Source organism: Terrapene carolina, unplaced genomic scaffold (assembly GCF_002925995.2).
Source record: "Terrapene carolina triunguis isolate 2854851 unplaced genomic scaffold, T_m_triunguis-2.0 Scaffold194, whole genome shotgun sequence".
NCBI lineage: Eukaryota > Metazoa > Chordata > Testudines > Emydidae > Terrapene > Terrapene triunguis.
Window position 1 is genome coordinate 738,498 of NW_020664545.1, and position 24,734 is coordinate 763,231.

At 40.1% G+C, this 24,734-nt stretch overlaps 1 protein-coding gene across 1 annotated transcript in view; it reads left to right on the forward strand.

Moving 5' to 3' along the window:
* Positions 1 to 6: 6 nt before the first annotated feature.
* Positions 7 to 24,734, forward strand: part of INSR (insulin receptor) — a 106,111-nt gene continuing 81,383 nt past the window's right edge. Inside the window, exons 1-2 of the mRNA XM_026655084.1 lie at positions 7 to 223; positions 13,692 to 14,243. Coding sequence (XP_026510869.1) covers positions 145 to 223; positions 13,692 to 14,243 — 631 coding nt within the window. The 5' untranslated portion in view covers positions 7 to 144. The remainder of the gene's footprint in view (positions 224 to 13,691; positions 14,244 to 24,734) is intronic.

Sequence of the window (24,734 nt, forward strand, 5' to 3'; positions counted from 1 at the left end):
CGCTTCCTGGGCAGGCGGCCGGGCGCTATAAGGGGGCGGCGGCCCCGGGCTCTCGCCGAAGATGCGGCTCCGGGCTCGGCCCCCGCGCCAGCCCCGTGGCCTCTGAGCCCGCGAGCGGCGGCCTGAGGGAGGCGGCTCCGCGCCATGGCGCTGAGGGCGGCGGCGGCGGCGCTCGCGCTGGCGGCGCTGCTGGGGGCCTGCTGCGGCCCGAGCCGGGGGGAGAGGAAGTAGCGGGGGGGGGGCGCGGCCTAGTGGGCGCGCGGGCCCGGGCGGCTCCGTCCCGCTCCGCGCCCCTCAGGTGGGGACCCGGGCCGGGGCCGGGGGCCGGGGCCGAGCCGTGCGCGGCGGGGAGGGAGGCGTGGCGGGGGCTGTGTGGGGACCAGCGGGGCCGGGTGACGGGGTGTCCCCCCCGTGTCCCGGAGCTGTGGGTGCCGCTGCCGCTCCCGTGCCCGGCCCGCTGGTAAAGGTGACTTTCCTCAGCCGAGCTGCGCCTGTCCCGCCTTGTATGGCTGCCAGGCTGTTCCGCAAACACAAACCCCCAGGAAATGGCACCTCGAGATCTACTGGAACCGCAGGGTCGTGGGTACAACTATAAATACAATGTGCTGCTGCAAACAGCAACCTCGCTACACTGCAAAACCCTCGAGTGTCCTGTCGCAATCAGGCCCTCTGGAAATGGGAGTCAGGCTCCCCCACACACCCCTCCCTTGGTACCCTGCTTCACAGCCAGTCTGCCAGCGTCCATCCCATTTGCCTTGTACCTGAGCGGTGAGACAGGGTACGGGCAGACTGCCTAGATATTGGAGCAAATGCCCCAGGACTCTTCACCCTGAGCTGTGGACTTTCTTGCTTTTAATTTTTTTTCTGTCACAACCAGTGTATTTCTTAAATGTAGGTTTTGGGGTATGAAGTATAATTATGTGCAGGAATTGTCTTAAATTATCAGAAAATAGCCTACTGCATGTCTGAATGTTAAAAGGGAAGTGTTCTTTGGAAGCTCCCAGAAATTCAACTAGTGTGCAAAAGTACCTGCGTATAGCTGAGATCACCTTTTTAAAAGATACTGAGAGTGTTTATTTTGAAGGAACAAAATTCCTTTAAATAGACTTGGTCATGAGTAAAATACCTTATTCCTACTTTGCTTGGCCTACTCTAGTTGGAGTTACTTGTTTTTGAATTTTTATTTTATTTTGATTTGGGGATAAATGAAAAATCTTTGTTGCTGGTAACTTTACCTTAGTGGCCATTAATATTTACTTCTCAAAAATATTTTGAAATGGGACCTCTAAGTTGACTTCTGAATCAGGTTCTAAAACTGTTTCTCTTAAATGTGGCATTTGGCATGTGAAGGGGGTATAATTGTATCATCTGTCTATATATAAAATAGGGAGCTGAGAGACTTAGCCCATGCTTTTCTGTTGGCATTTACGCTACAAGTAATAGAAGGGTAGCCGTGTTAGTCTGTATCTACAAAAACAACGAGGAGTCTAGTGGCACCTTAAAAACTAACAGATTTATTTGGGCATAAGCTTTCGTGGGTAAAAGTACAACTACAAGTAATGCCTTTGTGGGTCTAATTTGTTTTAAATATGACAAAGCATGCCACTCTAGCCTTTTCTATGCCATGTTAGAGGATTCTAACTGTAGTTCCCCCTCACTTCTCTCTTTTTTTTGGTTAATTTCAACACCAGATATAGTTCCAGAAGGCTCTTAGCTCAGTGTAGGCTTAGAGTTGCAAGGGTATGAAATTAACCACAAAAATATTCTTAGGCAGGCCTTGTAGTCTACAGGTATTAAAAGCAAGGGTGTGGAGAGAAGTTACATTAAAACAATAATAGTAAGAACCTGCAGTGGAGGGATTGGGGGGACTCATAAATGAATCTCACAGCTATCTTAGTTAGCTAATGTCAGACCATTGTTTTCTATGGCTGATTTTGTTGGATAAGGTTGCTTAAATAAATTACTTTAGCTAGAGTTTTTTGTTTGAATGTAGAATGTTTGTTGTTTTTATAGAAAATGAAAGAACCCGTTAGTAAATATTTGCATAAAGAGAATTAAGTACTGAAATTTGTTCATTTAATAACTTTCATTGTACTTGGCACATTTCCCACAAAAGGAATTAATATCAGTAGGGTGGTTCAGAGTCCAGATACTGCAATGATGGACTTGTCGCATACATACAATAATAAAGGGTGTACAAAGCAGGAAACACCTCTGACTGCTGGAAAATCAGGCTATTTGGCTGGTCATGTAATCAAAAATACCTCCCCCTCTTCACTCACAAGCTCTTTTAAAAAAAACCCAATTATTTATTTATTAACAACAAATCTTGAAAAGGATTACTACTGTATTTTTCATCTAGGAGTTGAGATATAGTCAGCAAGCAGCCCAAACTGTGGCCTGTGGAGATATGTGAAGATTTCTCTCTCCAGTGCACAACACTAATATTAATACCGATACAACTTTAATCCACGGACCTCAAAGTTCTTTACAAATTGTTACTGTTACAAACAAATTGCTGCTATTGTGGCTTTCTATAGCACCTTTTGTTCTTGGATTGCATGTGTGTTTATGAACATAAGAAATTAATTCTCACATCATCCTTGTGAAATAGGGAAGTATTATTTCTGTTTTACAGATCGAGAAATGGGAGCAATGCCCATGGAGTCAGATTATAGCAGGGCCCATAGTGGAATTTAAGGATATTTCTACTTAATTTTATCATTTAAAGAGTGCCATTAGTGTCCTAGGCATGTTACAGATGTGTAGGAAGATGAGGTCCCTAGTCCAAAGAATTTTCAATTTAATCTTGACTCCTGTTTCTCTGCTCTAACCACTAGACCACATGTAAAACTGTGTCTTTGTAAAGCTCCTTAAAAGGTGCCCCTCCTTCCCCCAGTTCTTTTAGTTCTGTCATATGCTGAGCATCACCCTCGAAGTCAACTTTGCTCCTGTGAGTTTATAATATGAAAAAGTCAATTGTCACTATAGTTATACAGGCCTTCTCTCTTGCAGTTGTAGGGTTCCATGAAATATTCTTTTATAAATGGAAACTGTCCTCTGCCTGCAGCCTGGAGAGGTCCTAAAATGAAAAGCACTCATCACCAAAAATAATCTGGTGAACCTTTCACAGGGCAGTCCTGGGGATGGCCATCTTGCTGAAAAAAGTTAGAGACAAGGTGGTGAGGGAATATCTTTTATTGGACTAACTTCTGTTGGTGAGAGAGAGAGAGAGAGAAGTTTTCGAACAACTCAGAGCTCTTCTTCAGGTCTGGGAAAGGTACAGAGAGTGTGTCAGCTAAATACAAGATTGAACAGATAGTTTAGCATAAGTAGCAAATATTCTAGGGCAGGGGTTCTCAAACTTAATTGCTCCATGGTCCCCTTCTGCAACAAAAATTACAACCCGACCCCAGGAAGGGGAACTGAAGTCAGAGCTCACCCACCACCTCGGGTTGGGGGACACAGCCAATGCCCAAGAGCTTCAGCTTCAGGGGTGTGTGTGGGGGGGAAGCCTGTAACTTGAGCCCCATCACCTAGAGCTGAAGCCCTTGGGCTTCGGCCCTGGGCGGTGGGGCTCAGGCTTCAGCTTCTGCCCCAGCAAGTCTAATGCCACCCCTGGCGACTCCATTTAAAATGGGGTCATGACCCACAGTTTGAGAACTGCTGTTTTAGGGGATCATTCCAGATGAAGTGGCCTGGTAACAGCTCTGTGGTCATAAGACAAAAAGGGGGATTAGTGGGTTACAGATTGTTGTAATGAGCCATAAATCTAGTGTCTTTATTAAGACCATAATTTTTAGCATCTAGCAAAGTTATTAATTTAAGCTTCCAGGCTTATCGTTTGAGTGTTGTGCAAGTAAAAAAAAGTTCTCATTTGTGAGACTGGCAGCATATCTGCCTCATGGCAGAGACTTGAGGCCTGACTGCTTCCTCTGAAGTCAATGAGAGCTTTCTACCTGAACTCAAACTCCTCTAATATCTACTTTTTCACCCTTTTGGTTGTCTAGTTCTGAACACCTGGGCTCAGTGGATTCATCTTTGGTTGCTCCAGTCTGTCATTTGTCTTTGTAGAGGACAGGCACAACAGTAAAGAAAGAGGCTCCTGTTATAACTTTAATATATAGAACATAAAAATGGTATAGAATCCCAGGTTTGGGGCAGAATGCAGAGTGCAGCAGGCCAGGCTATGGCATTTGTGTGCGATTGGCACAGGAGAAGCTGTCTCCAGGACACAGGGGAATTGCCCTGGCCTTAGCAGAGGCCTTCTCCTTTCTTGCCTACAGGAATGAATGCAGCAGCTGCCTCACAAGGTCATCTGAGGTAGCTTAAGGGTAAATGAACAGACTCTCACCTTCATCACAGCCTTACCTGAACCTGCTTCACCGCACAGATCTCGCTATCAGGGGTGGCAAACTGAAGTTTGAAATTAAACAGTTTAACCATTAGATCTTTTTCTGTTTGTTAAACCATTAAAGTAGTTTGGAAACTGGCTTTTGCAGTCCCTTGCATTGAGGTCTCACCTGGCTGGTAGTACTCATGACCTCTCATCTCAGCAAGGTGGACAACCCCAGTCACTAGATTCAGAAATTGTCATACAAGTAAGAAAAAGAAATACTCAGAAGCCCTCTTTCCTCTTCCCATATCGTATTCCTCAAAACAAGAGTTTATTATGTGTGAAGTGTCATGCTTTTGGATTGAGCAAAATGAATGTTGTTTTCTTTTAGTGATTCAGTTACTGAGGCAGGCTGTATACATTTTTAAAACTATGACGTTAATATGTTAAATGGTCTGTGGTCTTCTTTTCATGAACAGTACTATGTTATCTCTGACTTAATGGATAAAGAAACAAAGCTCTGGAGTAGTGAGTCATTAAGGTTTATTATCCACACTGTTTACTATAAATAAAGTTTAGGTTCCAGAATTTCTCCCAGTCACTGTATTTTGAAAACCAAAGCTGACATCAGATGTAGTTTCTCCATTCAGTTCCTTAGTATTGCTGCCAAACTAGTTTGCACAAGAGGCTCTGCCTGTCTTTACGGCATGTATTTTAGAAAAATTGCTGTGCCTTGCCATTTAATTCTTTCTTGGTGGCCTGATTAGAAATGTCTAGAAATGGTTTATTTTATTTATTTAATTAAAGTTACTTTGAATAACTTGATAACCAAGGATGCAGGAGTATTTTTTACTCCTCCCATATGGCTGCTGTCCTATTTGGCTGTCCCTTCCCTTTTTGTTGTATGGTGGAGAGAGAGAGCATGCAGCCTGGGCTTTGTGCCTATTCCCATTGAGATTAGTGTCCAAATTTATTATGTGATGTCATAGGTAAAATTTGGCTCACTGGGAATGTTGTCAGCAACTTTAGTGGGAGCAATGGTGGACCCTAGTATATACAATATGGTGGAGCAGATATTTGAGGCTCGATCCCTTTCCTTAAAGTTTCCAACATCAAAGCAGAACTCAGCTTATTTGTCTTGAAGAAAAACTCACTAACTGGCTTCTGAACTTTTGTCTTTCTTTTGGGAGCTAATTTGACCAGTTTTCATATTCCTTTGTTGCTGAATTTTTCCCCAAGAAGAAATTGCCGAGAGAAGCTGGGAAAAAAACCCTTGTTCCTTTGGTAATATGAAGTTATAGGGCTGACATGAGAGTGGCTGCAGCACAAATGGAAGGCTCAAATGGCTGGGTAGAATTCAACAAATATATTCAGGAAAGACTTTTTTTTTCTATTCTACAGTTCTGAAGTTTTATAAAATATTCTTAACTGTCTAACTTTGTGATGCACCATGAAATGGTGTTCACATAGCATGGTGATGGCCGTAGAATGAGAACCTGAATAGAATAAGAAGTCATGAGCAAAATCCCTTGTAAGTCAATAGATAAATTGTTGGTTTTTTTTTAAAAGAATTTCCACCGAAATGTGAAATTCTACAAAAGTTTCAATACAATTTCATTTAAAATTGCTATAACCTTAGATAGGTTGTGCCTTTAAAGAAGTTGTTGGTTATTTTAGAAAAGAAGCTCTTGACCCGTGATGGTTTTTTCTAAGGATTCACCTAATGCTAACTCTTAAGCGATAAAAGACTTGGATAGTTAACTTACCATTGCATCCATGTACTAAATAATTTGCAGTCTGCTGCATGTGTGTCTAGTGGCCTTGAACCCTGAGCTTTTATTCTTGGTAGTAATTCCTTTCTTATGGAAAAGACTTGAGTAATATTTATTGTCTTTTCCATTTCCTAGAAGTTAACTGTATATATTTAAATTACATTAAACAGAGCTTTATATGTGTCAAAGTAGCTACTCCTGTGTAACAACTTTGTCTGCTGAAACTTGTTACCTGTGCATTTGGTAAGCAGAAACCAAGAATTAAGCTGATTGTGTTACTAATCCTGTCTTAGTTGCACTTGTGGTTTATGCATTGAATATCAACGTATTGTGGTGGTTTTTCTTTCTGTTGTTTCTCCTTTTTCTAGAGGAAACCTGTGTTTCAAGTGTCAGGTTAAGTTTTATTTGGTAGTCGATTTATGTTCTTTATGAAGAATAGCTTGATTTTTACCTTTAATAATACTCCTGAACCCTTTTTAAAAATTAAATTTTAATAGAAAATATTCTCTTTTCTGGCAAGACACTTGAATCTACCAGTGGGAAAATAATGAAAGAAAAACGTGCCTCCCTAGCCATCAGTTTTGCAGTTTGTGTGTGGCTGCCGAGAAGTGCATTTTCCTTGCTTCAAAGCATCCTTAGAAGAGTTTGTTGAAGCTTTGATGCTTGGCACCGATTAACTAATAATCATGTTACTGCTCCTGCCGATTCCTCTTTGTTGCCCCAAATAGCATGCTGTCCTGGCACTTCATTAGAAGCAGCCACAAGGCCTCCAGCAAAGTTGTTGGCCTCTTGGTATGGCCAAAAATTTAAAACTGTATTTGTTATTTTGAGATGTCTTGGTTTTTAAATGGAAAAATGATGCTGAAAATATTTGCTTTGTTAGAATGAACAAACTCCTTACCATGTAATTTCCCCCTGTTCCCTCCAAGATTATTTCATATCTTGCTAGCTATTATCTAATTTCGTGTAAGGCTAGTTACTAGGTTGGCAGAAATAGTCGATATAGATGAGATACTGCTGAGCTAAATGTAATAGTTTGTATGAAATTTTAAGGCTTTGGGGGAAAGTCCCACTTTGTGGGTGTCACCCCCAACATGCATTTGCTGTCCTGAAAGCATCCTTCCCCTTCTAACTTGCTCTGAAGAAATACTAAAACCATCCATGTACGATATGTTTAATTTTCTCCCAATATTTCTCATGTTTGGGGTGCCCAGTGAGAGAGTTTGTTGATTCCCTCCCACCTTACCCAGAAGCAAGGGTGGGGTAAAAGAGGTTCTTGTTAGCTGGTCACAAGATTCCCTGTCCCACTTTTAAAGGCACACATTTTGATGTGCTGTGTACATTGTAAAATTCTTCTGCTAATGATTTTTGAAGCAACTTGGATGTAATGCAAAAAAAATCCCATTGAGCAATATTATTGCTTAGTCTCCAAATAGTGCCAGGTTTAATTTTTATTTGCAATGAATCAGTTTTATGAACAATTGCTATGAGGTTTTCCTAGAAATTATATACAATTGTTTTTTTAAAAAACAACAACACATTAGGGGTCTGTGGAAAACTAAGATCAGAATATTCATTGCCTTTAAACTGCTAGGTTGTGTGTTACACCAGTTAGTAACTTCTTAAAATGGCAACACACGTGGTGGTTGTATAATGAGTGGGGCTTATGTATATCGTGGCACGTGGCCAAAGGCCTTGTGCTTCCAGCACCCAAGAAGTGTGTTGTGGGAAACAAGCCTTCCCTGTAGTGTGTTCCTGCTCGCCCTTGCAAAGATCTTTGCTTCTCTTCTGCTTTCAAACGAGTCAAACAAATAGAACTAAGCGTTTTTTAAAGACTAATCTAATGCACCATGAGCCCTTTTAATATGTAACTTTGAGCATGTTTTACTGCAAGATCCCAAACTCTAGTGTCTTTGAATGCATTGGACTCAGTAAGCTACTGCGAGAGTAGATGGGTTCAAGTGGACATGGGTGGATGAGCAAGAAACTAGGCCTTATCTGTGTGGCTAGACTCCTATGTTCATGCAGGGGGTGGCACTCTCAATCTTGATTCCTTTATAAGCTGCAGCACCTATTTTCTATTGGTAGGGTGCTTTGATTAAATTCTGATTTAACACACCAATCAGTAAGCAGCCAGATCTCAAATATTAAATGGCTTAGTATTTAAAGAGGAGAACCCATTAACTGTGCCTCACTTATTTATAAGCTGATCTAAGTGGTCGTATTGTGAAAGCGTATATTTAGACAGCTTTAAAACAGTGACTTGCCTCCCAGGCCATAATGGCCCAAGATACTTGGAATTAATTTTGAATGTCTGTGTTCAGTGGAAGAGTCTCTGTTAGGAAACCACATAAATGACTTCAGGGTGTGTTGTTGTTGTTGCATATAGTCTTTGTGAGAAAAAAATTCATAGTGTAGCTTTCATATGCGTGTAGAAGAGAAAGCAAAGGTTGCAGGAAAAAGTTACAACAGTCTTTGGAAGAGCTCTTTTCAGAGTGAAGTAGCTACGGTGGCTTTATTCTATAAGAGAACCCAAGTGATATTATTTTGTTAAGTTTAAAGTTATTACTGTAAATGTCAACTGTTAAACAAAACTGTTAAATTTATGGTTTGATTTCTATTTGAAGTGGATAGAAGGCCTCTATAGTAAGTTAAACTAGTCTGCCTTTGCGTTCAGTATTGTGTCCTTTGGACTCAAACATTGAAAAGTACTCTTGGATTGGTGGCTAACTTGATGTTTTGGGGTTTATGAAAGAGGTAAAATCTGAATTCAGTTGCCTAATGTTACTCCTGTTGGCTTTATTAAAGTAAATGTAATGAAACCAAGTTAAGACAATCTGTTGGCCAACTTGTGAAGTACTGTGCTTTTAGGCTGAAAGCAAATCTTAGTAGTAGTATGTGTGCTAGGTACTTCCATGGCACTGAATGCAGTAATAGTGCAGTATTGTTTTAAGATTTATTTTATACTTACTTGCAAATCACATTTTGCAATTAATCTGCTAGAAAAATGGCTAAATTATTCCAATTATAATTAAAAATCTCTCGCTGCCTCTTGTGTTGATAAGAAGCTTTGAATGTGGATTCTAAAGCTTTCAGCCACCCAATCCTCATGTAGATTCTGATTCAGGAAGGGATTTCTGCACATGCAGAGATAAGTCTTTACTGAGATAGCAAAGCAACTAGACAAGGAGAATTCTCACAAGTATGAAAGTTATAAACATATCACGTTTATGTGCTAATTAAATTTCTATGGAAAATTGTTTTAACACCTCAGCAGAAAGCAGGGATGATATCAGTGATAGAAATCAAAGATAAATGCATCACATGCCTTACAAAAGTTAAAATGAAGAGGCACAAAATGCTCTGTCTAGACTGAACATGCCTCAGTTGTTGTTGGTGTTTTGAAAAGTAGCCAACTTTCAGTCTTGAATTTCCATATAGCGATACTCAGTTGCACCACTAATAGTTAATACTTTAATTTGTGCGGTGCTAGCAGCATGCTAAGTGTTTTACAGATAAGTATGGAAACTATCCGCTTGCCACAAACAGTTCTGTGAGCATGAACAGGGTCTAGATTTTAGAAACCTCTCTTCTAAAGCTGTTTTTATCATGTAGTGCCATAAACGTGCATGTTTATAATACAGCTGCATAAGTCTACTCCAGCTAAAAGCTTAGTGTATAAAATCATCTTAAGCTTTTGCTTAAAAAAAAAAAAAAAAAAAGATTGACTTCAATTCAGATTAATAGGAACAGATTTAAATAATTCTATCTTGGAAGATTTGACCCTGATCTGTGGTACTTATCTAAAGATCACAGGTAGAAGGAGTGACCATGAAAGGTGCTTACTGACAGTGAGGTATTTGAGTAGTGGCTAAAGAGTTTTAAGAACAGAATTCGATGTAAAGAATTTTTAGAGGTTTATTCTCCTGTACCTGTGACCTTTTAAAGGGATCTCAGTCAAGGGTGACAGTCTGCAAATTGTACTTAAAACTTTCATCTCACAGCAACAAAACAGTGCATACATGCATTGCCCCGGTGGCATCTGATGCAATCAGAGCAACAGAGATGTTTGTATGGGTGTTAATTGAATTAGGTTACTGGCCCTGGATGGTATAATTGAGATAGAAGTTCATAATTAGTAATAGAGATGAAAAGTCTGTATGATCTTGCACTGTTTTGTTTTAAAAGGCATTTACTGGTAGCTGCACTGGAAGATATACTGGTACATTCAGGTATGGAGTTAGACATACAGGTAAATGTTATTAATGATAACTGTGTTAGTTTAGCATTGTTGTTTACATACAGTTTGATAAGTAGGTGATTGGTCTGACATTGTAATATCCAAATAGAAAATCCTGGATCTTCAAATATAATATTTTGAGAGAGGAGCTGTAGACTCTGAATCAGAAGAGCTGTCACCAGGGATCATTTTGAGGAATGCTTCCAAAGGAATTTTGATAGGTTAAGGAGACTGCAGCATCCAATGCTGTTAGAGAGACACACCGTTTAAATAACTCAATACATAGTCCGAATCCTAAGGTTAGAACCAGTTACTAAAGGAGTTATAACTTTAACTAACACTGGGATAGGCTTAGTATGTCTCATGTTACTCACACTTTGGTTAGTAGCTCGTGCTCTGCAGATTGCCTCTTGCAAATAAAAGGTAGGATTGATGTATAAAAGCAAACAAACCAAGAAAAAAACCCACCCAGATTTAATGCTGATTTTCTGTTCTAGTAAGTTTTTAGCTCACTTTCCACTTGACTTTTATTTTGTGGTGGCAGAATGTTTACAAGCACCCAGGAATACACACATCTTTCTCCTATGACAGGAAAAGAAGGGTGTATGCGAACGGGATTTTAGTATCCTCAAAGTGATGTCAAGAACAGGTTAGATGCAGCTGGTGCAAATTGGGATTTGACTACTACTACCATCTGACCTTTTCACTTTGGCCTTTTACCTCTCTTCCTCCCCATCCTTGTTTACCTGAAGCAGTTGTCCTGCATTTGGGAAGGCAAGCTGTTACCAGCAAGGGTAGGATTCTGCTTCATTATCTGTTTCTGGGGATGCTGCAATGAAACATATGCTATATCTGACCATCCAGAGGCTGTGTACACTTGTGGAACCCTCTTTGTATCCAGTACTGATTAAGAAGCAAGTTCGCCCTGCCATTGGCATAACATCTTGCACAACAGGATTTTGTTTTAATATTTCCATGAACAGAATTTTTTTTAAAGAGAATTTGTTATACAAAAAGGCAAAATATTATCCTATCAAACCCCCTCTCTCCTACTAAAGGAAATTCAGGAAGATGGAAAAAGGGTTACCAGATTCCATTTAGTCCATCCCCTTAGACAGTGCATAGTGCTCCTTACAAGGCTTTGTCCTGTCCCTTTACAAAAAATGCCAAGAAATGGTACTTTTGTTAAAAGTGCCAAGAGCCCTATACTGTGGATATGTTATCAGTCCAAGTGCCATGTGCATTTTTATGTGCATGCAAATTTTACTGCCTTGTAGATTAATCATTAGAACCGTATTTATTTTTCTGGAATCAATTCATTTCCATCATTTCCAAAAATCCTTTGATGGTAACTAGTATTCCAGATGATAGGAGGTGGGGGTGGGGTGGTAGAAAAATAACCTTTTTCAATCAGACTAGGAAGGCAATTGAGAGTTAGCGAGGGGAAGAGATTCAGGGAGGATGTTCTAGAGAGGTCATGGTGTTGGGCATAGAGAGAAGAATTTTGCATTAACAGTTGAAAGTTTGTGTGAAAGGGAAGAGCAGGTTGGTGCTGAAAGAATAGAGGGGGTGAAGAGCAGTCTAGAGAGAGAGACGAGATCTGACAACAGCTGGAGCAAGTCCACGGAGGAGAGGAAAATCAAGGAAGATAACTTTGACTTGATACTGAAATATATGATCAGCCTGATTTGAAGAACAAGGTGATGAATTGTGCATTCTGTGCAGGTGAGCAAGGGCTTGGGGGTCACAGGGAACAGAGTGGCAGTAGTCAATACAGCTTGTTCAGCCTGGGTTGATTGAAAAGGGAAAGAAGAATCAGTAGCCAGAGTGAGGGATGTCTGCCTCCCCTCCCCTATTGCCTTGAGGAGAGATGGACTGAGCTGAAGATTCAAAATTAGAACCCAGATTTGGTTCCTTCACTTGGCAGTGTGGCTAGACAGAAGGCCTGAGCTCTGTGATGCAATAGTAGAGTGGGTAACTTCAGCAATGGTTTGTCTGGGGCTTTGCTAGACATCTTATTCCTGTAGTAGGCTTTTTCAGTAGACTCTGTGTTTTGATACTGTGGTTCTCAGCCTGGTTTTGTAAAAAGACTCAGTCACATGTGGATTTTGTGCTGTCACTCAGTCCTGCACCAGCTGTTGCAATTGATCTCCTTGGTGAATTTGTTTTCAGTGTCTAGAGCAGGGGTTCTCAGGACAAATTATTTGGTGGCATCAGAGTGCTGGTGGCCATTCTCACACTTTTTCCTAAAATACTTACTAGCTTTAGGAAAAACAAACAAATATGCACATATACATGTCCAAATTATTGTAATTTATTTACTGCTAGCTAGTAAGTCTGTTGTGAAAAGTGATATTAATAAACATACAAGTATCACTTTTCACAGCAGACTTACTCAGCCCTGGATGGGAGGTCAGGGAAGGCGGACTGGAGCCTGAAGCCCCACAGCCTGAGTTCAAAGCCCTGTGTCTCCAGCAACCAGCACCAAGGCAGTGCACCCAGGAGCAACAGGGAGGGGGAGGGGCCGCTACTTTGCCTCCCCCACATCACAGCCGGGGAGACTGGCTGCAAGAAAAGCCCCGGCTGGCCGCATTTGAGAAATGCTGGTCTAGAGTTGTAAATACACCCAGGTTTCTTTGGTTCCTTGTTTCATTGGTGCCTGGTCTTACGGTTCTGTTTTTCTTCTAATTTGAGCCATGTGCGATTGTTCACTTTGCCAGTTTTCTCTCTGGATTATTGGTTCTGTTGAATAAAATGCTTAACTAGATATTGCAGGGAAAAGGTTTCCAACCTTGCAATGTAAAAACAGTAAAATAAACTAATCTAGAAATATCATTATTACCCTCTCAATAAAGGCCAAGCTAGAGTATAGGCTGTGTTCTTTCATTTTCACAAAATTTCCTTCACTCGCTCAGTCCCCTGCATACGATGCCATATTGCCCAGTTACTCCCATTAAATCCTTTTGCATTAATTGCATAATCTGACATGAGGTAGGTATGGTTTAAATACTTGCCAAAAATCCTTTGCTGAATAGATACTTATTCGTCTCTTGTGAATGCCAGATGGCTGTCTAGAATACTGTTACTTCAATGTGGAGACTCCATTCACAGCAAACAAAAAATTCTAGAAATTGCAGATAACAAAGACCTATGAAGTCTTCTAGCCCATACCGACAGGCACATATATGCAGGATTGTTCCTTGCAATATTTCCTAGTGCGTAAGCCATACTACTTTAAAATGTACCCAGTCATGTTCCGACTGTGCAGTGTATTGTACAGTGGTTGAACATATATTTTTTTTAGAAAATGGTCACTTGCTTATTTCTGTTCTTTGCCTTCCAGTTTGCGGGAGCATGGACATCCGGAATAACCTGACCCGGTTGAATAGGCTTGAGAACTGCACTGTGATCGAGGGCCACTTGCAAATATTGCTGATGTTTAAAACCAAGCCTGAAGATTTCCGTGAGCTCAGCTTTCCCAAACTGACTATGATTACGGACTACTTACTGCTCTTTCGGGTATATGGCTTAGAGAGTTTAAAGGGGCTTTTTCCCAACCTCACTGTGATTCGAGGAACTCATCTCTTCTTTAACTATGCTCTGGTCATTTTTGAGATGGTTCACTTGAAAGAGATTGGCCTTTATAACCTGATGAACATTACTCGAGGTGCAGTGCGGATCGAGAAGAACAATGAACTGTGTTACTTGTCCACAATCGACTGGTCTAGGATTTTAGACTCTGTGGAAGACAATTACATCGTTGCCAACAAGGATGACACAGAAGAGTGTGGAGATGTGTGTCCAGGAACTGTGAAAGGAAAAAGCAACTGCCCATCTACTGTAATAAATGGCAATTTCATTGAACGCTGCTGGACCCACGATCACTGTCAAAGAGGTAGGAATACAGAGCAAAATATTGTTTTGATTTTGAGAATGCTCTGCTGGCAGCTTTTGCACCATCCTTGCTGCCATTCAATATGTCTAAGTACTAATATATATATTCTCTGATAAGCTGCTACCTTTTATTTCAAATGTGGATTTACATTTTTCTTCAAATTTAAAAAAGAGCACAGTGAAGAAAGTTTATGGCATTTTAATTTTTCAAACATTTTCTTATTGCACAGCTTCCTTTTTTAAAAGGACCCCATTCTCAAATCGCTAATCATACCCTAAGCTGCATAGTCAGCTTTTTAAACTGTTCCTGTAATTTTTTTTTTACCTCTCTCCCCAACCCCACCCCTGGTTATGTGACTAATTAATGGCCATTTCTTCAAGATCCCCCTTCCCCCAAATAACATCATTATCCACCTGTCATGTAGCTTCTTTATAAAGAAAATTACTGAAATTTTAAATTTGGAACCAGTTTAATGATCTGTGCGTATGTGCACGTGCTCTTCCTTCAAATGAAGAATGTGATTATATATAATGTTTACATTTCAACTCTGTATTTGCATGGTAACTTTAAAAAGTAAATAGACATTTAGTTTGCTTGCTTGAAAAGTCTCACACACACACACACACACACACTTGCATATTTTCTTTTCCTTTTACAAAACTTGGTCAAAATATTTAGAGTGGCAACACTTGTAATTGACATCCGACTTGAAAAACATACTTGATAAGTTGTATTTTAACTTACTTATCTTTGAATTCAAGAGCTCTGCAATTGGTGTTCTCAGTAGGAATGTATATTTACCTATTCTCTGACGCCTGCCTGCCTCAAGTTTTTGGGTTTTTTTTTAAATTAATTGTTTTTGATCAGTCATAAGTGGTGAAAGTGTTAACAAACATGCACACTAGTCTCCTGGTAACTAGAGCAGAGATTAAATGACAGTTCTCGAGCTGAATGTGTTACTGGTCCCTTGCTGCTTCTGTTCTTGTGCCTCCACAATAATCTTCAACCAAGGTTGCCTTAAAGTGTGTGATTGTTTTGCTAAGCTTAAGGTAAGCTTGTGTGAATTGTACTCTGGTTTTCGTTTGTCCAGAGAACCCCTGGCAACTCCTTATGCCATAGATATCAGTGTCTTGAAATCTGATCTTGAAATCTGCATTTCTGGGGCTTACTTGGTGACCTCAAACAACTATTTTTTTAAACTACTGAGGCTGAGACGAAATGCAGTCAGTTGATCTGTCAAAGTTCTCAGTAGGATCATTGTTTTGGAATAAAATAAACCTTGCTGAGGTTTATATTTGGAGTTTAATAAATTAAACTTAATGCAGGTTCTTCATTTTGGTATTTGGTGCGTAGATGCTAAGGTGATGGGTGCTTTAAATCCGTGATTCTCAAACTTTTGTACTGGGGACTCTTTTCACATAGCAAGCCTCTGAATGCAGACCCTCCCCCCCTTTTTAAATTAAAAACACTTTATATAACACCATTATAAATGCTGGAGGCAAAGCGCGGTTTGGGGTGGAGGCTGACAGCTCACGACCCCCCACATAGTAACCTCACGACCCCCTGAGGAGTCCCGACCCCCAGTTTGAGAACCCCTGCTTTAAATGCTTAAGGTAGATCCATATTCTCTACAGTCACTATGTAAGGAGAATTTTGCCTAGTTTTCTCTGATTTGAATTTCTGAAATGTTGGCTTTCCCTCTTCCTCCTCCTTTGTTCATAGAACCATAGAATATTAGGGTTGGAAGAGACCTCAGGAGGTCATCTAGTCCAATCCCCTGCTCAAAGCAGGACCAACACCAACTAAATCATCCCAGCCAGGGCTTTGTCAAGCCTAACCTTAAAAACATCTAAGGATGGAGATTCCACTACCTCCCTAGGGAACCCATTCCAGTGCTTCACCACCCTCCTAGTGAAATAGTGTTTCCTAATATCCAACCTAGACCTCCCCCACTGCAACTTGAGACCATTGCTCCTTGTTCTGTCATCTGCCACCACTGAGAACAGCCAAGCTCCATCCTCTTTGGAACCCCCCTTCAGGTAGTTGAAGGCTGCTATCAAATCCCCCCTCACTCTTCTCTTCTGCAGACTAAATAAGCCCAGTTCCCTCAGCCTCTCCTCGTAAGTCATGTGCTCCAGCCCCCTGATCATTTTTGTTGCCCTCCGCTGGACTGTCTCCAATTTGTCCTCATCCCTTCTGTAGTGGGGGGACCAAAACTGGATACAATACTCCAAATGTGGCCTCACCAGTGCTGAATAGAGGGGAATAATCACTTCCCTCGATCTGCTGGCAATGCTCCTACTAATACAGCCCAATATGCCGTTGGCCTTCTTGGCATCAAGGGCACACTGCTGACTCATATCCAGCTTCTCATCCACTGTAATCCCCAGGTCCTTTTCTGCAGAACAGCCTGTAGCAGTGCATTCTTCCTTCCTAAGTGCAGGACTCTGCACTTGTCCTTGTTGAACCTCATCAGATTTCTTTTGGCCCAATCCTCCAATTTGTCTAGGTCACTCTGGACCCTATCCCTACTCTCCAGCATATCTACCTCTTCCCCCCAGCTTAGTGTCATCTGCGAACTTGCTGAGGGTGCAGTTCATACCATCATCCAGATCATTCATTGTTCTCATTTTCTACTTGTAGAGGTATTGTCATTCCCTGCACTGCAACATTTCCTCTAGTCACAGGAATCTTTCTTTTAAAAAATAGTTGTGTTGCTGCAGAGACAAGATACATAAAATAACTTTTGAATCCTCCCTCAACCTGTTTGCATTGCCTGGGCTGAAACATCATGAATAACTGATATATTGATGAATACTTTCATGTTCAGTGTTTGAGCTGTAGTGAGTTACATATTATGTGGTAGAATTCTCCTCTCAGATATCATTGACTGATAGAAAATCCACATGCGTAGGGACAGCAGAAACTCAAAGATGAGCCATGTGCCTCTAGGAAGAGAAGTTTGTCCTTCGTCTACTGCTCAGCTTTCTCGGCCTTAAGAAGGTGAGTATAGTAGTTGCTTCCAATTATGTTAAAATAAAGAGCCGTCTACGTCTTTAAACAATGTTAGACGTCTTCCCCTTCTGAACTGAAGTGTTCACCATGTAGTGAAGTGTTCTGAATGGGAGCTGTGCTCTTCTGAAAATCTGGCCCCAGTTGTGGGTGCTGAGCATGCTTTAAAGTCTCTGGCCTTTTCACTTCAGGGAAGCTCTTGTAGCTCATCCTTTAAGGTATCTGAGGCTTAAAATTTACTGCTCAATTCCTGCCCATTCCCCAAAATAAAATAGAGACAGGCTTGATTCTGATTGTGACTGTTACACAGCAGTTTATTTGTATAGCAGTTTAAAGATATATAGTCACTCCTTCTGGAGTCACTCTGCTGTCTCTGTGGTTCAAATTATGCCGTGATTGATGTTTGGAGCGTGGATTAAATACCTCTATTCATCATGGAATTTCCCTTACCAAAGTTATATATTTGGAGTGAGCAAGCAGAGCTTTAATTTTCTAGGTAATGCTGCTAATAGAGGGATCAGTATTTTTCCATTCAGGAGCAAATAAAGGAACAGCTCATTTTAAAATTTTACCTATCAGGCTCTTGTAACTTACTTACCATTATGCTCTTGCACTTGGGATTTCTCACATGCTCTTTTCCTTCATAGGACATGAGCATGGTCTGCTTTTCAACAACAACAATTTTCAAAGTCACAGCAAATTGGATTAAACATTGCTAGCCCTGCTCTGAGTCAGGGTTCCCAGATAGTTCTGCTTCAACACTCAGCTCCCCACAGAGAAGACCCATCTGACAAACCTTACTAAGTCTGGCCTGCTGGGACTCCACTGGTGAACTGCAGTAGGGGAGCAGGATGAGTAGAGACACAGAAAAGTCTGGTGTGACTGGTGCTAGAGTGTAGCTAGGGAGGCAGCAGACCTAGGGAGCAGGGCTTCTGTCTGTCCAATTTGCCTCTCCAGTAACACTCCATACACTTCCCAAGCCCAGCTTCCTTTTCTCCCATCACCTTGTCTACTCCACATCCCTGACCCATTTCATGTTTACTGTTTCTCTTTATTTATGTTTTTACTAGGGCTGTCAATTAATCGCAGTTAACTCATGTGATTAACTCAAATTAATCGCGATTAATCACAGTTTTAATCACACTGTTAAACACTAGAATAGCAATTGAAATTTATTAAATATTTTGGATGGTTTTTCTACATTTTCATATATATTGTATTCTGTGTTGTAATTGAAATCCGATTGCAAATATTTATAATATGCACTGTAAAAATAAAATTATTGTTCAATTCACCTCATACAAGTACTGTAGTGCAATCTCTTTGTCGTGAAAGTGCAGCTTACAAATGTAGATATTTTTGTGTGTGTGTGACAGACATAACTGCACTCAAAACCAAAACAATATAAAACTTTAGAGAGTGCTAGTCCACTCAGTCCTACTTCTTGTTCGGCTAATTGCTAAGACCACCAAGTTTGTTTACATTTACAGGAGATGCTGCTGCCTGCTTCTTATTTATAATGTCATCTGAAAGTGAGAACAAGCGTTCGCATGGCACTTTTGTAGTTGCAAGGTATTTATGTGCCAGATATGCTAAACATTCGTATGCTCCTTCATGCTTCTGCCACCATTCCAGAGGATATGTTTCCATGCTGATGATGCTCATTAAAAAATAATGCGTTAATTAAATTTGTGACTGAACTCTTTGTGGGATAATTATATGTCTCCTACTCTGTTTTACCCACATTCTGCCCCATATTTCATGTTATAGCAGTCTCGGATGATGACCCAGTTTTAAGAACACTTTCACAGCAGATTTGACAAAATGCAAAGAAGATACCAATGTGAGATTTCTAAAAAATAGCTACAGTACTTGACCCAAGGTTTAAGAATCAGAATGGCCTTTCAAAATCTGAGAGGGACGAGGTATGGAGCGTGCTTTCAGAAGTCTTAAAAGAGCAACACTCTGATGTGGAAACTACAGAATCCGAACCACCCAAAAAGAAAATCAATCTTCTGCTGGTGGTTTCTGACTCAGATGATGAAAATGAACATGCATCGGTCCGCATTGCTTTGGATCGTTATCAAGCAGAACCCATCATCAGCATGGACACATCCTATGGAATGGTGGTTGAAGATCAAGGGACATATGAATCTTTAGCACATCTGGCACGTTAATATCTTGCAATGTCGGCTACAAAAGTGCCATGCGAATGCCTGTTCTCATTTTCAGGTGACATTGTACATAAGAAGCAGGCAGCAGCATCTCCTGTAAATGTAAACAAACTTGTTTGTCTTAGCGACTGGCTGAACAAGAAGTAGGACTGAGTGGACTTGCAGGCGCTAAAGTTTTACATTTGTTTTATTTTTCAATGCAGTTATTTTTTGTAGATAATTCTACATTTGTAAGTTCAACTTTTATGATAAAGAGATTGCACTACAGTACTTGTATAAGGTGAATTGAAAAATACTATTTCTTTTTTACAGTGCAAACATTTAATCAAAATTAATATAAAGTATGCACTGTACACTTCGTATTCTGTGTTGTAATTGAAATAAAAATATTTTAAAATGTAGAAAACATCCAAAACTATTTAAATAAATGGTATTCCATTATTGTTTAACAATGTAATTAATCACAATTAATTTTTTTAATCGCTTGATAGCTCTAGTTTTTACTCTTCTATTTTTATCAGTCCTAATACTAAAAACATTGACTTCTGCTTCATAGCTAACTCTGTTTCAGCAAACAACTTTCCACAAGGCACATGTCCAAGTCTCTGAATCACACTCAAACAAATAACTAACTCTTGCCAAGAATTTTTTAGTTGGAAATCTATAAAGTGTTATTTCCAAACTAAAAGTATCTATTTCAGTAAGATTTCCATCACTCTGAGGTCAGAGTTAAGGTTGTGCATGAGACCAATTGTGATAGATTGAATGCATGTCTCAGGGGCAGTTGCCTGTGGGAAGAGGAAAGGGATTTGTGGGAAGAAGAATCTGCATGTGTTTGAGTGTTACGATGTGTGGGTGGAAAGTCGTGAATTGAGATTGGTCAGTATATGAATGTTGGCTTAACTAGCAATTTCCTTGAAAATTTTTTTTTTTTTTAGTGATTTGTACTGGAGGGGAAATGCAATTCAGTCGACTTACAATTAAGGCTGCTAAAATTTGGGGGGGGGAGGAGGAGGAGGAGGAATGTGTTGTATTCTGAACTTGAATCTAGGCCACTGATGTCTCTGGCAGTTAAATGCTGACAAGTGTTCCTGTTTTATTTTGTACTGAACACGCGGATCTGTATCCTATTCAAGAGCCCTATTTTGTAAGGCTGTTGTGCATCTACAGTCAAGTTTTACTGAAGCATAGTTTTTAAATCATATATTCACTTCCATTACCATGAAAATATAATTCACAGTTCATTGCACTCTGTTCAGCCAGATCTTGTCTTTGCTGAAGAATTCAGTAGGCAAAATAGTTGAAGTGCAGTACCTCTGTCCTCACATTTGTCAGACTGGGTTTGTCAAACATCATTTTCATATTTTGATTTTTTTCCCATGTGGTTTCCATTTAACTGTAAGAAAGTAAGTGCGTGTGCACGTGTGTCTTTTTCCACTTGAGGAGGGATAGTTCTGCTCCAAAACAGAATTCCCTCCGAAGTCCCTTTGCTTTGCTCTCACATTCTCCAGTGAGATTTTGAGGCAGTCTGGTGTGCATAAGGTGTCTCTTCTATAAAGACTTTTCAGTCATTTACTTGTGAACCAAGGGTGGACTGATCATGATTTAAATCTGCAGGTAGGAAACCATGATTTAGGTCATTTTAATCTTGTTTTGCATTTATATATTTTTAGTTATTTTCTTAAAGAAAAGTTGATTCTCACCGGTTTTTAATCTTTGAAACATGTTGAACATGCTACTAAATATAGCCTTTACACTCATTACATTTGGTACTTGTTTTTGGTAACCAGAAAAATACACTACATACACTTTTATTTAAGTAATTATATAGTTTAACATGCATTTAATCCGCTTCTTAACTTTTTACATTTATGTTAAGAAATGTAAATAGAAAAACTGTAAATTATACCAGATGACTTTTTACTTGGGGATTTAATAAACAAAATAAGTATTATCTGTAGTTTAGTTAATGATTGTTTTTGGTCACCATGTCCTTTAAGATTTTAGAACTAGTAGATCTCACCCAATCACACCTGGTTTGTATTCATATATTGGAAGTGGAGAATAAGTTTTTCTGTCTTTTCAATTCCCATTTGGTTTCTTAATAGACCATTCAAAATTCACAGACCTGAACTAGTTGAATAAACTCACATGAAGAAAATATTCTCTCTGGACCTGCAGAAGCCGTTACTGCTGTCAAAAGCTGGTATAGCACTTCAACAAACTGGTTCCAGGTGCTTAGCCAGTGACTTCCACCACTTCAATAGTTTCACTTTCTTGAAAACTTTGACAGCAGACTTGTACTGATTAATATTAATTTTTTACATTCAGTGATTAATTGATTATAGTAAATTTAGGCCTTAACAATGGTTGTCCTATTTTGAGTTATTTCTGTTTTTAAAAAACAAAAATAACATTTAATTTAAATAAAAGTATGATTAAAAATCATTTATTTTTATCCACCTTTTTCTGAATACATGATCCAAATTATTTGGAGGAGGGGAGAAGAACCAGGAGAATGGAAAGCGGGGAGAGGAGAGATGGATCAGTGTTGTGTAGGGGTTTTTTGTTGTTTTTTATTGGTGGTTGTTTTTTTTTTAAAGGTAAAGTAACTTAATCTAAACTCCGTATTTCCCAAATGAGAAGCATTTACCCTAAGGTACGCTACTGAAATGTGTAAAAGAGGAAGAAAGGTGAAATGGATGAATAAAAATGGGCTGTAAAACAAGACTTGTAATACCTGGATATCTGAGAGCTGCATTTGCAGAGATGAGGTTCTCATGTCCCTCCCAAATAAACTGTCTATAACATTCTCTGAACATCGTGATGTCCGGTATCTGCGGAATCAGAAGTCTGTGTGACTCACTAGTACAGGTTACTTACCAAGTCTGCAGATATGCGCTTTCTTCTAGTCCCTCACATCAATTCGTACAGTCTAGACCAGAGGTAGGCAACCTATGGCACGCGTGCCAAAGGTGGCACGCAAGCTGATTTTCAGTGGCGCTCACACTGCCCGGGTCCTGGCCACCGGTCCAGGGGGCTCTGCATTTTAATTTAATTTTAAATGGAGCTTCTTAAACATTTTTAAAACCTTATTTACTTTACATACAACAATAGTTTAGTTATATATTATAGACTTATAGAAAGACCTTCTAAAAACGTTAAAATGCATTACTGGCACGCGAAACCTTAAATTAGAGTGAATAAATGAAGACTCGGCACACCACTTCTGAAAGATTGCCGACCCCTGGTCTAGAGTGTATGGTAGAGCTAAACCTAGTAAAACAAAAAGTGGAGGGTATGTGTAAACACTTCAGGAGAAATTCAAAAGTGATGAATAAGGTGGTGTAAGTTATCAGTCAATAAGTAGGTCTAAGGGACTATGATCTGGTCTGGTTTGCATGCTGAAAAGCTTCAAGAGAAGGACATGGACTAGAATGGGTTACCTAGGGAGGTGGTGGAATCTCCTTCCTTAGAGGTTTTTAAGGTCAGGCTTGACAAAGCCCTGGCTGGGATGATTTAGTTGGGAATTGGTCCTGCTTTGAGCAGGGGGTTGGACTAGATGACCTCCAGAGGTCCCTTCCAACCCTGATATTCTATGACATAGCAGGAAAAGTAACTAGACCAAGCTTGTAGGACTTTGTCTTCAGGTTTCTGGAATGTTTCTGCAGCAAATAGGCTTGGAAGGTGGAGGAGTCCCTCCAATCTTCATCTGTTTCACTGTTTGGGAAAAAAAAGGAAGAGATTGTGGGGATGAGATAAGGCAGCTTTTTTCTGTTCCCTATTACAGGGGACAAAACCATAGCAAAAACATATGATCAATGCTCTTATAAACTAGTGTGAAATAGACCTGATCGCTCTTAAAGATGCTACTGCTCACAGAAATTCTGAAACCGTGAACATCTTCAAGGCGGGTCTGAATAATAAAGTTCAGAGGTGTGTGTGGGAAATGTTTTGTGATGTTTACTTAGGTAGAAATATTACTTAGCAACAACTTCCTGTGATTTGTATGTGCTGGGAATTTCTGTGACCATAAACTTGGTTTTATCACCTCTGTGTGGGAAAAGGGCCTTGAAGGCAGTACAGAACAGACTTAGCCAATCTCAAGGGCAAGATATTTTTAAAGTTTTAAACACAAAGAAATGTTTCCAGTTGCTAGCACATGAAGTGGAAGTGCTCTTTTTATTTGGAGATCTGATAAGAATTGGCTGACCCCCTCCCACCCCCCCAACCCTGCGCTAACAAATGCCAGATGGAAGTTGACACCCGATAATTTCAGTAGGGCGTCTGTTCTGAACCTTGCCAAGCGACAGCTTTATTGAGCACATACAGTGCTTGTGCTTGAGGCTATTGTGATGCTTGTAAAAGACTGGGCATCCTAAACTAATTCAGTTTAGCTTATTAGGAACAGTTAAGAGATTTATGGCACTCTGTGGCATGATGTAACTCCCAAATTCTGAAGAAAAACAGATAATGCAGAGAGGGATTACATTTTAGAATGAATTATGCAAATCACTTTTTAAGAAAGTGCTGTCCACTTAAAAGCAACACAATAAAAATACCTGGCACTGTGCAGATTTCTACTTTGACTTTTCTCTTTAGTTTAACCATTCATCTGTCAAGGGAGCCACAAGAGGAATAGATGAGTCATAGTGTGATGGGTTCGGTCACAGAGACCCCCTTGGGACTGTCACCTGATGTGTTGAAATTACCTCTGAGCCCATTTTCCCTCCTAGCTTGGGACTCCAGAACCCTAGCTTGGGACTCCAGAACCCTGCCTTGTGGAGCCAGACACGCTAGCCTGCTGCAACACAGACTCAGGGTCTGGGCCACGCCCCCAAAGCTGCAGACTTTAACCAAAAACAGCTTAGTAGGTCACCTATCTCCAGCACCCAGACACCCAGTTCCCAATGGGATCCAAACTCCAAATAAATCTGTTTTACTCTGTATAAAGCTTATCTAGGGTAAACTCATAAATTGTCCACCCTCTATAACACTGATGCACAGCTGTTTGCTCCCCCAGTTATTAATCACTTACTCTGGGTTCATTAATAAACGTGATTTTATTAAGTATAAAAAGTAGGATTTAAGTGGTTTCAAGTAATAACAGACAGAACAAAGTAAGTCACCAAGCAAAATAAAGCAGAAACAGGCAAGTCTAAGCCTAATACATTAAGAAACTAATTACAGGTAACATCTCACCCTCAGAGATGTTCCAGTAAGCTTCTTCCATAGACTAGACTCCTTTCTAGTCTGAGGCCAAACCTTTCCCCTGGTACAGTCCTTGTTAGTTCTAGCAGACATC